At 54.3% G+C, this 12,487-nt stretch overlaps 2 protein-coding genes across 2 annotated transcripts in view; both read right to left on the bottom strand.

Annotated features, from left to right (window-relative positions):
- The window catches only part of SEC61A2 (SEC61 translocon subunit alpha 2), a 257,743-nt gene that overhangs the window by 22,930 nt on the left and 222,326 nt on the right, over positions 1–12,487 (bottom strand). The gene's annotated exons all lie outside the window — the stretch shown is intronic.
- DHTKD1 (dehydrogenase E1 and transketolase domain containing 1) overlaps positions 1–12,487 on the bottom strand; it is a 31,329-nt gene that overhangs the window by 650 nt on the left and 18,192 nt on the right. The window contains 9 exon segments of the mRNA XM_056114700.1: positions 863–948; positions 1,448–1,617; positions 1,879–1,961; positions 4,734–4,898; positions 5,068–5,174; positions 6,225–6,375; positions 6,812–6,951; positions 10,030–10,114; positions 11,691–12,003. Of these exon segments, the coding sequence (XP_055970675.1) occupies positions 863–948; positions 1,448–1,617; positions 1,879–1,961; positions 4,734–4,898; positions 5,068–5,174; positions 6,225–6,375; positions 6,812–6,951; positions 10,030–10,114; positions 11,691–12,003 (1,300 nt within the window).

The raw sequence follows: 12,487 nt of genomic DNA, 5'->3' as shown, positions 1-12,487 counted from the left end.
TTCCTCCTGGCTCTGCACTCAGGAATTACTCCTGGCGGTGCTCAGGGGCCCATATGGGATGCTGAGATTCGAACTCGGCTCAGCCGCATGCAAGGCAAATGCCCTACCACTGTGCTATCACTCCAGCACCCCCCCCCAAATATGTCTTACTGTTACATAAATGTGTCGACTTTTTGGGTTTAGCTGTGGCAAATCCTAACTTGTAACGATTTAAATGTGGAAAGGATTTGAGCCTAATACATTAGGAAATACACAATTCTCCTACTGAGAACTCAGCCGCAAAGGCCCCGAAAATGATCTGCGAACCAGGATGTGAGCAGGCTAGTAGGCTAGTGTGTGTGTGTGTGTGTGTGTGTGTGTGTGTGTGTGTGTGTGTGTGTGGAGGGGCGGGTGTCAGGGGGCAGGAAAGGGGTGGCGGAGTTGGTGGGAAGGGCCTGGAGGGAGAGCTGTAGGGCAGGGATCCTAGGGTGGGGTGGGGGGACTGAGCAGGGGAGGGTGCTGGCGGAGCGGGGCGGGAGGGGGGGTCAGGGCTTTCATCTTTTTAAGCAGAAGTTAGCTTTAACATGATGCTGGAATGTGTAGCTCCCTAGACAGTCACCCTTCAATGAGCTTTTGTGTCTTAGTTTATCTTTAAAAGAACTGGACTGATGATCTTTAAAAGAACTGGACTGATGATCTTTAAAAGAGCTGGACTGATAACAGGGCATTGGTACATTCGTTTGCATTCCGGAAGAAATAGAACTCCCACCCCCTCACCATACACATATACACAGACACACAGACTCACACTGACATGAGAGAGGAGGGGGTGGGAAGGAGAGAGGGAAGTAGGGAGGGAGGGAGGGAGGGAGGGCTTTTATACCTTGCAGGCCAGTTGTTTTTCAAACCTCGGGGAAACGAAGAACCATGGACCCATGTTCTGAGGTTCCTCCTGACTCCAGATAAAATCTAGGAAAGAAGCAAGTTCGTTCAAGCCCCTGCAGCCAACTCCTGCACCACAAACACGCTGCAAGAATGCGCAGGCGGGCCTAGTGCCCTGGGGTGCAGACCAGGCACGCGCTCTCGGAGCTCGGCCTCGCCAACCTGGCATGGTACGCACCATCCTGACCCAGGGCCAGGGCCCACTCGTATCTTTGGCACATTCTGGAGGGACTGGATTATCTGGGCCTCTTACTGCTGGCCTTTATTTTGCAGGAGTGCAGGGGGCACCTTTCGAGCAGCGCTTAGGTGACCTGGGGGCCCCCCAGTGACCTCTGGCCACATGAGTAACAGTGACAGAGTCAATGCTCAGCCACTTGGGTGTGCCCTGGCCCTGAGCTGGCTGGCCTCTCGCCCTCACGGGCACCCGCACTGTCTCCCAGTGTGCGGCCCAACCCGTCCCCACAAGAACGAGGGGCACCTGCTGCGAGAAGGGGAGACTGACAGGAGGGTCAGCGGGAGGCCTCACCTCGGGCCTGGGGGTACTTGCGCATCTCCTGCTGTAGCGCGTCCAGCGGGAAGGGGCAGAGCTCCTCCACCCGGATGATGGCCACCTCCTGCTTCCTGGCCTCCAGGGTCTCCCTCTGCTTCAGCAGGGCGTAGAAGTGTTTGCCGCAGCAGAACACCAGGCTCTTCACCCTGCCGCGGGTGGCAAGTTAGCCTTGCGCCAGAACAGGAATGCTCCCCGCGGGGTTAAATGCTTCACTGATGGGCAGCTTTGGGGCCCTGGGCTTGGGGCCCATCAATGTAAGCACATGTGGGGTTATGTCAAACGTAGCATCATGAACCCCTGAAGCTAACCCCCTCCCTTCCCACCAGCTAGGAGCACACGGGGCCCCTAGGTCACTCGGGCCCCCTCTGGGATATCCCTACAGAGAGAAGACAGAAGAACTGAGTTACTTGCTGGGGTCCACGGAAGAGTCCCCGAGGACTGGGCTGAACGTCGTTCCTGGGCCCATTTCTTGAAGAGTCGACACAGCCGCCTACAGGGTGGGGGAAGCCATGTGTCAGCCACAGAGAGAGCTAAGCCAGCCTGGTGTGTTGGGGTCTCTTAGCAAGAAATGAGGCCCAGCCCCCGCCTGGACCCTAAGTAAACATCTACACTGAACCCCGGTGTTGTTCTAGACACCACCACTCTGAGACACTTCAGAATAAAACGGCTCCTCCGAGATTTCAACCCGTGGCCTTTGGTCTAGCTCTGTAATTACAGTGAAGACTATTCAGGCCAGGGGAGGCTGCCCAGCCATCCAGCACCTGGGGAGGATGGCCCAGCTGTCCAGCACAGTGATTCTGAGGATGGAGATGCTGGGTTCCATCACCAGGACCAAAAATAATAACAAAGCCCCAAAAGCAAAACCAAGAACAGAATCAACTTTCTAGGTGCCAGCAGGGCAAGGGCTGGAGCACAGGCTTTGTGCATGGAAGCCCCAGGGGGTCCGGCCCCCAAACACTGCCAGGTGTGACTCCCCTCCCCCATGTACCTCCAGGTTTCAACTCATACACACACACACACACACACACACACACACACACACACACACACATACACACAAATTAAAAATATCCTGAATGAAAAAAAAATATATATATATCCTGAATGCTGGGGCTGGAGCAATAGCACAGCAGGTAGGGCATTTGCCTTGCACGCAGATGACCTGGGTTCGATTCCGAGCATCCCATATAGTCCCCTGAACACCACCAGGAGTGATTCCTGAGTGCAGAGTCAGGAGTAACCACTATGCATCGCCGGATGTGACCCAAAAAGAAAAAAAAAATTCCTGAATGCATGTATTTCCTGTAGTCATTTTTCACTTGAACTTAGGCCTAACACTGCGTTTCAGTGCGACAGAGTTAAATGCGGAAAGACCATGCAAGGGGAGGAAGGGGGCAGGGGGCATCCACCTCTCTGGAATGTGCTGTGGTACTTCTAGGTGCCCGAAAGCCAATCTCAAGGACACACTCTGGGTCTCCTGGGACCCACAGCGTGTGATCCCGACAAGCCTGGACTTGTCAGTTGGGAAACAGCATCCAGTTGAAGGTAAAGAATGACTGTCCATCCAAATTAAGGGTCTTGTGCAAAGGTGAAACAAGGCACTACAGATGGAACAGGCTTATGCCTTGCGGTATTTATTAGCTTGACCGAAGTTGCTTGAAAAGTCACATATTTTTATTATTCAAAAAAATACACGGGGAGCTGGAGAGATAGCACAGTGGGTAGGGCATTTGCCTTGCACGCGGCCGACCCGGGTTCGACTCCCAGCATCCCATATGGTCCCCTGAACACCGCCAGGAGTAACTCCTGAGTGCAGAGCCAGAAGTAACCCCTGTGCATCGCCAGGTGTGACCCAAAAAGCAAAAAAAAAAAAAAAAAACCACTGTAGGGGGCTGGAGCAATAGCACAGCAGGTAGGGGGTTTGCCTTGCACGCAGCCAACCCGGGTTCGATTCCCAGCATCCCATATGGTCCCCTGAGCACCACCAGGATTCCCTGAGTGCAGGGCCAGGAGTAACTTCTGTGCATTGTTGGGTGTGACCCAAAAAGAAAAAAAAATACACTGTACATGGAACACTTGGTGCAGGTAAAGTAGGGGCAAAGATCCCTTTAAAGCCTCATGGCATGAAGCTCCCGGGTTATTACATCATGCCTTTTGAGACATTACCAAATGCAACTGATCAGTCACCAAAAAAGGAACTAAAGATTTTCTAGAAGATGAGCAAAGCCACAGTTCTCTATCAGAATAAACCCCCAGCTTGCACGGCAACACATGGTGCTCAGGCCCTTTAGACTTTAAGGCTTTTCCATAAAATGGGCTCATGTTCAAGCACATCCCTGCCCGGCAGTCCGGATCTCCATGCAGGATTCGTGATTCCTTTTGTTCTTAAGACCTGGCAGTTCTCAGGCTTACTCCTGGCGCTGCACTCAGGGGCCACAGCATGATGGGTTCAGAGGACCATGTGTGGTATCAGGCCTGTACCTACCCGCTATATTTACCTCTCTAGCCCCATGCAATTCCTTTCACTGTATGGGCTTGGATATTTCTCTCTCTCTCCTTCATTCCCTTTTCAGATTCCCTAAATAAAAATATTTTATCCCCCCCCCCAAAATAAAATGTATGCTCAGACCGCCAGGATCCCAGAGTGCCAATACTGGCTGGTCTTGCCCTCAAGGCAGTGAAGAGAGAGAGGCCTATTTGCCAGCTCTTCCTGGAAGGCTGAAAAGGCCAGGGGTGGGGGGATGCCAGAGACACAGTCCAGCAGGCACTGCGCTTGTCTTGAGCCCAGCTTGAGCCCCAGAACTGCATAGGTCACCTGAGTACCAGCAGAGGTGACCCCAGAGCACAGAAACAGCAGTCACTCAGCACCAGCAGATGTGGATAGAAAATGAGAGAGAGGGAGGGAGGGAAGAAGGGAGGGAAGGAGGATGAAGGAAGGAAGGAAGGAAGGAAGGAAGGAAGGAAGGAAGGAAGGAAGGAAGGAGGGGGGTAGGGAGGAAGAACGGAAGGAAGAAAAGGAGGAAGGAAGAAAGATGGAGGAAGAAAGAAGAGGAGGAGGGAGGGAGGAGGGAGGAAGGAGGGAAGGGACAAAGGAAGGAGGAGGAGCTCGGGTATTTGGGAGGGAGGAGGAAAGAAGGAGGGAGAAAATTAGGAGGAGGAGGGAGGGAGGAGGGAGGAAGGGTGGTGTGCAGCTGTGGGCGGGGGCCACGCCCCCCACCCCCCACCCCCCCATACCGGCGTGGGCTCCTCCTTCCCTACTCACGGGGAACCTCAGCAGCATCTTCGGGGCAGCCACAATCAGGGGCTTCCTGAAGTTTCGGACCATCTGTCTCCTGAGCAGGTGGAAGTACTGGGCCGGGGTGGTGGGGTTGGCCACGAACATGTTCACTGTGTCTCCGTCCACTCCCTCTTCGGTACTGTCACACATCTGGATGAGACAGGCAGCGGGCAGCACAGGCCAGCCCAGTCTGACATCGTGCCAGGAGAAGCCAGTTTCACCTGGGCGAGGGCAAAGCGGGCTGCGGACGGAACCGCCGCAGGACAGGTGGCTCCGGGGCAGGGTGGGGCCAGGGGGTGGACAGAGGGGCTGGGCACACCTGCAGGAAGCGCTCCAGGCGGCAGGACGAGTGATCAGGGCCAGCCCCGTCATAGCCATGGGGGAGCAGGATGACGATGCCGCTCTGTAGCAGCCACTTGGCCTCGCCTGCAACACACAGGACGCTGCCAGGCCGGTGCACGCAGGACGCGCTCCCTGACACACCCACGGGGCCAGAGAGCGCCCACGCTGCCACCCAGAACTCTGGAGCGAGGGTGCTGGGGCCCTCGAGCAGACGGCAGAGGAAGTGGACAGCCCCCCTGAGGTCACAGGCCAAGGTCCCAGCAGGGCACCGGCTGCCCGACAGCCCAGCCGGGTGGGTCTGGCTCCTCAAGGTACTTCTCGTCCTCCCGCCACAGAGGCGTAGAGGCCACGAGCCTAGGCAGGATGGAGGTGCGCACCCCACCCCCAGGATGGCCACCAGAAAACGAGGCAGAAGGCCAGGGGAGGTGTCGCCATGCACTCAACCTGAAGGGTTGCTGTGAGCCAGTTATGGGTTTGGGGGGCGGGCAGAGGGTCACACTCAAGGATAAGTCCTGGCAGGGCTCAGGGGACCACATGTGATGACGGGATCAAAGCCGGGTCAGCCGTGTGCCAGGCAAGCACCCTGCCCGCCGTCCTAGCACTCGACTGGCACTGCTTTTGTAAGTGATGGTCAGGGTAAGGGAGACAGGAGCGCACCAGATGGCAGGGTGGGCAGGGCGCTCGTCCTGCCTTTGGCCAAGCCCAGTTTGGGGCCCGGCACCCCATTGGGTTCCCCAAGCACTGCCAGGAGTGATCCCTAAGCAGCGTCTGCAGGGCCACCCCCAACTCTGCAGTGTGGGACAGAGAGTCTCAGCAGCAGCTCCACTCCCGCCTGGTAGGGCTCTCAGGGGGCTATCGCAGTGCCAGAGACCATGCACGCCAGGGATGAAATCCGAGGCAGGAGTTCTGAGTTCCAGGGTGCTTCACTCTCCTTGCTTTGCTGCCCAGGGACTACTGGCTCAGTGCTCTTAAGACCATGCAGTGCCAGAGTTTAAATCCAGGGCTCCCCGCTGCATGCAAAGTCCATGCTCCAGATCTCTAGGCCCCCCATGACCCCGCTTCATACACCTGCCCCTGGGAGGCTGCGGCCCTGGGCAGGCTGCCCCCACCTCTGCCCCCGAAGCCAACACCCACCTCCAGAGATGAATGTGTCAAAGATGATCTGGGCCCCATTGAAGAAGTCGCCGAACTGGGCCTCCCAGAGGGGCAGCAGGCTGGGGCTCTCGATGCTCATCCCGTACTCGAACCCCAGCACCGCCTCCTCAGACAATGGACTGTTGCTGACCTGTGGCATCAGGTGACATGGGGGGGGTGTCAAACAGAAAGGGTTCGGAAGTTGGGGTGGGGGCACCACATCTGTACGAGGCTCTCGGAGGACAGAGGGGCAGGGTGAGGACTGGGTTTCCAGTCAAGGCCGCTGTCCTTGAGGAGGAGGACTGCTTGTTCTCTCAGTGGGGCAAAGGTGGGAAAGACAGAGGAAGAGAGAAAGATGGTGGGGGCTGAAAGAGTCCCTTTCAGAATAAGCGAAATCGGGTTGAGGAGAGGCCGGAGCTCATGCTCAAGTTTGGTCCCCAGGACCGTAGGGTTCCCTAAACATGATCAGGAACGCCTGCTTGGAGGAACCCCCAAGCACCGCTGGGTGTGAACCCCTCCCACCAAAGAGAAAAGCATCACCGGGAGAGTAGCTCAGCACCAGGGTTCACGCAGTGGGAGACGCCCACCTCAAGGAAGCCCTTCTGACTGGGGTCCATGTGGTTCAAAGGGATGTAGATCTCGTCCGTCTCCTGGCAGACCACCATGGCGTGCCTGTGGCTGAATGTCCCGCGGCCCACATCCTGGCCACTCAGGCGGACGTTGAAACCTAAGCAGGAAGGCGGGATTCTGTGAGTGACCTCATCTTCGAAGGCCAGTGAATCTGATTTTAGAATCACCCACCTGGTGATGCTCAGGGGTTATCCTGGCTCTGGACTCAGGTATTTCTCCTGATGGTGCTCAGGAGACCATTCAGGATGCAGAAGACCAAACTCGGGTGGGCCCCAGGCAAGGCAAGTGCCCTGTCCACTGTACTATCCCTCCAGCCCTGACCCTGAATCTCCCTTGAGGACTTGCCTAACTAAACTAGGCCTGGGGAACTGGCAGACCACGTGTGTTATGGGTGTGAGGCTCCAGGTTTTGTCCTCAGCCCCCAACACAATCAACAAACGAAGGCAGGAACTACAACATACCGGTCCTGACTCAAAATCTTGCAGTTGGGGTGACTGTGAGAATGGGAAGCTGGAACCAAGAGGCACCTCAAGCAAGAGCGCATGTTCTGCATATGGAAACCCCGAGTTCAATCCTGCCACCACTGGGTCCCTGCGCATTCTTGGAAGAAGCTCCCACACAGCTGGAAGTAAGGCCCCAAGCACTGAGCCAGACGTGGCCCAAACAAAACAGAATGTGCACATATACTCTCTCTCTCTCTCTCTCTCTCTCCTCTCTCTCTCTCTCTCTCTCTCTCTCTCTCTCTCACACACACACACACACACACACACACACACACACACGTGTCACTATCTGCCTGATGATTTATAGAGGAAAATACCTCCTTCAAGCATCCAGAGCCTGGCCTGAAGGAATAGTGCAGGAATCAAGGCACCTGCCTTGCACATGGGCAGCCCTGCTTCGATCCCCCAGTACTATATATGGTCCCCTGAGCACCACCAAGGAAAGATCTCTGAGCACAGAGCCAGGAACAAGTACCAGGCACCACCGGGTGTGGCCCCAAAGCAAAATGATACAAATAAATAAAACCCCAAGTATCCAAGGCCAGCTATTTAGTTCTGGTGAAGTCGTGCCTTGCACGAAGCTGACTCTGGTTCACTCCTACACTTCATATGACCCCCTTAGGCACCACTAGAAATGACCCAACCCACCTCTCAAAATAATAAAAACTGGGGCTGGAGCAATAGCACAGCAGATAGGACGTTTGCCTTGTACACAGCTGACCCGGGCTCAACTCCCAGCATCCCATATGGTCCCCCAAGCACCGCCAGGAGTAATTCCTGAGTGCAAAGACAGGAATAGCCCCTGTGCATTGCCAGGTGTGACCCAAAAAGCAAATAAATAAATAAATAATGAAAACTTCCAGGCCAGAGGAATAGTATAGCGGATAGCGCATTTGCCTTGTATGCAGCCAACCTGGGTCTGATCCCCGGCATCCCATATGGTGTCCTGACCACCACCAGGAGTGATTTCTGAGTGGAGCCAGGAGTAACCTCTGAGCATCGTCAGGTATAGACCAAAACCAAACAGCAACAAAGACAAAAAATAAAAAACCCTCAATACCAAACATCTGAATGCAAGGTTCCATCCCAATGGAAAACCAGCAAGACTGTACTACTATACAAGAAAGGAGACATCCACGACATTGGCAACTATCGCCCAATCTGCCTATTGTCTGTCATCTACAAACTATTCACTCGAGTCATCCTGAATAGGATTAGCAGAACACTAGATGAAGGACAACCATGTGAACAAGCTGGATTCCGAAAAGGATTCAGTACCATCGACCATATCCACACAATAACCAAGCTCATTGAGGTATCTCGGGAGTTCAAGATGCCGCTCTGTCTAACGTTCATTGATTTAAAGAAGGCCTTTGATTCTGTTGAGACGGAAGCGGTCATGGAAGCCCTAGCCAATCAGGGCGTACAAACTCAATACATCAGGATCCTTCGTGAGCTCTATTGCGGATTCACTACCAAGATCTCACCATTCTACAAAGAAGTAATCATCCATATCAAGAGAGGGGTTCGGCAGGGTGATACCATTTCACCAAAACTCTTCAGTGCCACTCTCGAGAACATCATGCGACAACTAGAATGGGAAAACATGGGAGTGAAGATAGATGGTCGGCAACTACACCACCTCCGCTTTGCTGATGACATCGTTCTAATAACACCAAACATCAGCCAAGCGGCACAAATGCTTGCGGACTTTGACCGTGAGTGTGGAAAGGTTGGACTACAGCTGAATCTTACGAAGACAATGTTTATGAGAAACAGCCTTGTTCCTGACGCTCCATTCGCTCTCAACGGAACCACCATCTCCGAATGCAACAGTTATATATACTTAGGTCGAGAAATCAACATGATGAATGACCTGGCACCTGAGTTACGCAGGAGGAAGAGAGCGGCTTGGAATGCCTTCAAGAGCATTGAAGAAATAACTAAAAGGACAAAGAACCTCCAACTACGAGCACATCTCTTTGATTCCACTATTCTTCCTGCATTAACATATGCCTCAGAGACCTGGACCCTACGAAAACAGGATGAGAACACTATTCGGGTCTCTCAAAGAGGAATCGAAAGAACTATGCTTGGAATATCACGATTCACTCAAATGAGAGATAGAATCCGGAGTTCTGATCTTCGTCAACGCTCAAGAATCAGAGACGCTGTCTCATTTGCCAAGACATCAAAAATCAGATGGGCTGGACATGTAATGAGGTTTACAGACAACCGCTGGACTAGAGCCATTACTGATTGGATTCCACGAGACATCAAAAGATCACGTGGACGCCCACCTATAAGATGGTCAGACTTCTTCGTCAAGACCCTAAATGATCGGTTTGAGGCTCTACATGTTCCTAAAACGAACAGATACCATTGGGCTACGCTAGCACGCAACCGGGATGAATGGAGATGTTACTGGCACCCGCTCGAATAAATCGATGAATAACGGGGATTAAGTGATTAAGTGATTAATACCAAACATCTATGTGTATTCTCAAATGAGGCCACCCCACAGCTTCCCCACTGAGTGATGGAATCAGGGAAGGAACACTGACACATTTCAGAACGCTTCTCATCCGGAGCTCAGAACAGCAGGAATCACCTATCACAAAGGCCACCCTGAGTGGCCCCCAAGGGCCACATACTCAGCTGCAAGTTCCTACCTTGAGCGAGCAGAGAGCCGAGGGCCAGAGCTTCTGCGGTGGCCCAGTCCAGCTTCGTCCCGTCCATCACTTTCTCCAACCGGGACTGCAGAGAGAAAGGGGTTGAGGGGGAGCTGCTGGGCACCTCACTGCTGTCTGCGCCGAGCTCTGAGCGGAACACAGCATTCAAATGAACGCTTTTGCTAAGTGAAACCGGACGGCAGAGGGAGACCGAGAGAGCAACTGTACATCGCTCCAGAACATTCCAGAAACAAGCTCGGGAGGTGGCTCAGCGTTAGAGCACGTGCCTCACCTGGGCAAGCCTGGGCTTGACCCCTGGCACCACACAGCAGAGACAGGCTGTGGGGGTTGTGGCCAGCCCTGCGGATGAGGGGAGAAGACGCTGGCTGGCAGGGGATATACTGCTAAGGGTCTGTTTCTTCAGCTGCTTTTTACCGTCTGTAGGCATAGGATAAAAACTTAAGACAGAAACTAGTGATCGATAGCAACCCTGAGGGCAAAGTTTCTACAAGTTCAAGAAAGATGAAGGCAAAGGCGGAGCCATAGCACAGCGGCAGAGCATTTGCCTTGGACCCTGCCGACCTGGGTTCCATCCCTGCATATGGTCCCCTGAGCAGTGCAATTCCTGAGTGCAGGGCCAGGAGTAAGCCCTAAGCATCACCAGGTGTGGCAGAAGAAGGTGGAGGAGAAGGAAGAGGAGGTGGGAGAGGAGGAGGAGAAGAAGGTGGAGGGAAAAGAGGAGGTGGAGGAGGAGGAGGTGGAGGAAGAAGAGGATGTGGGGAGGAGGAGGAGGAGGAGAAGGAGGAAGAGGAGGAGGAGGAGGAGGAGGAGGATGTGGGGAGGAGGAGGAGGAGGAGGAAGAGGAGGAGGAGGAGGAGGAGGAGGAGGAGGAGGAGGAGGAGGAGGAGGAGGAGAAAGATGAAGGCCCCTGGCTCCCTGTTCTCTAGGTTTGGGTGCTGCAAGTCCCCAGACCCAGGGACATACGAGTCCAGCCCCTAAGCTGAGGTAGTGCGTAAAAGCTGCCTGTGTCATGCTTGTCTTTGGGGATATTTGTTCATCTTCTTTCTTTTTCCTATCAAGTGATCAGTTTGAGAAGGGGCCTGCCAGGGCCTCCTCCACGCAAAGGCTGGAGCCCCTCTGGCCTCCATGCATCGCGTGATGCATGTTTGGCTTTCTTATGGTTACTGTCTATTAGCCATCCAAAAGAACCAAAGTGGGCAGGAGCTATAGTACAGCAGGTAGGGCGTTTGCCTTGCACACGACCGACCCGGGTTGGATCCCCAGCATCCCTGAGCACCGCTAGGAGTAATTCCTGAGTGCAGAGCCAGGAGGAACCCCTGAGCATGGCCAGGTGTGATCCAAAACACAAAAACAAAACCGAAAAAATAAAAACCACAGGAACCAAAGTGTGTTCTGCTCATTAGCCAGAAAGATGAAACCAGTGCTCAGTGCGGCTGCATTTTCAGTCACGCCGCGCCTGTGGCACCAGGCATCTTATCACATGCCACATCTCTCACATGCCACATCTCCGGCGCAATCACAGAAGGGGAATCCCAGTCCAACACACCAGAGGGGCTTCCCTCCCGTCAGCCGCCAAGTGCTGCAGGCTGGGCCCGTCTCCTGGCAGGAACACAGTCACTGTCTGTCTCGGCCCCACCTACCTGGACATACATCTTCAGCAGGTGGCTGTGCATCTGCAGCTCCTCGGGGACCTGCACGGACTTGGCACCCACGAAGCGCAGGAGGTCGAGGGGCACGCCCGTGTCCCAGGTGGTGATGCAGGCCGGCGGCTGCACCAGGCCCTGCCAGTGGGCCTGCAGGTGTGTGGCAGGCGGGCGGTAGTGCTCCAGGTTCGTCAGGTGGCCGTTCAGCTTGGCGTAGTACGAGGTCTTGATCTCTGACACCTCCTCGGGCGTCATGAGCCCTTTGCCAATGAGGTGCTCCGCGTACGTGTCTGGGATGCTCTTCCGGGCTCTGCAAGAGACGGGGCTGGTGGTCAGTGTGCTCCTGTGCCGCCCAGAGAGAGACGGCGGAAGGGGTTGGGGTGGGGGGTCGGGGGCTTCAGGGCGGAACAGGGTAGCACGGGGTGAGCACCCAAAGGCCAGCTGCTGCTCACGTCCAGGTCCACTGCATGGTTCATGCCCTTTGGGGCCAATAAATCACTTTTTCCCCAAAAGTGTTGGTGAGTAAGCACCTCTGTAGGCCAGCCAGAAAAAATAAATAAATTATCTTTCTGGGGTTTGGGGGTCTACTGCCACGTAGAAGTGATCGGTGGGGAGGTTTCTGCTATGAATCAGTAAATTCTGAACAATCATTTGCAGGACTGACCTGCGTCACCTACTCAGCACTCCTGGATTTAAAAAAAAAATAGAGAGCCCAGTATAGCTGGTATCTGTTCAGAAAGCTTTAATAAGGCCTACATATGTACATGTACACACACACACATTATACATGTGTA

This window comes from Sorex fumeus, unplaced genomic scaffold (assembly GCF_029834395.1).
Source record: "Sorex fumeus unplaced genomic scaffold, SorFum_2.1 ptg000026l, whole genome shotgun sequence".
Taxonomy (NCBI): Eukaryota; Metazoa; Chordata; class Mammalia; order Eulipotyphla; family Soricidae; genus Sorex; species Sorex fumeus.
This window is presented reverse-complemented; position numbering and strand designations above follow the sequence as displayed.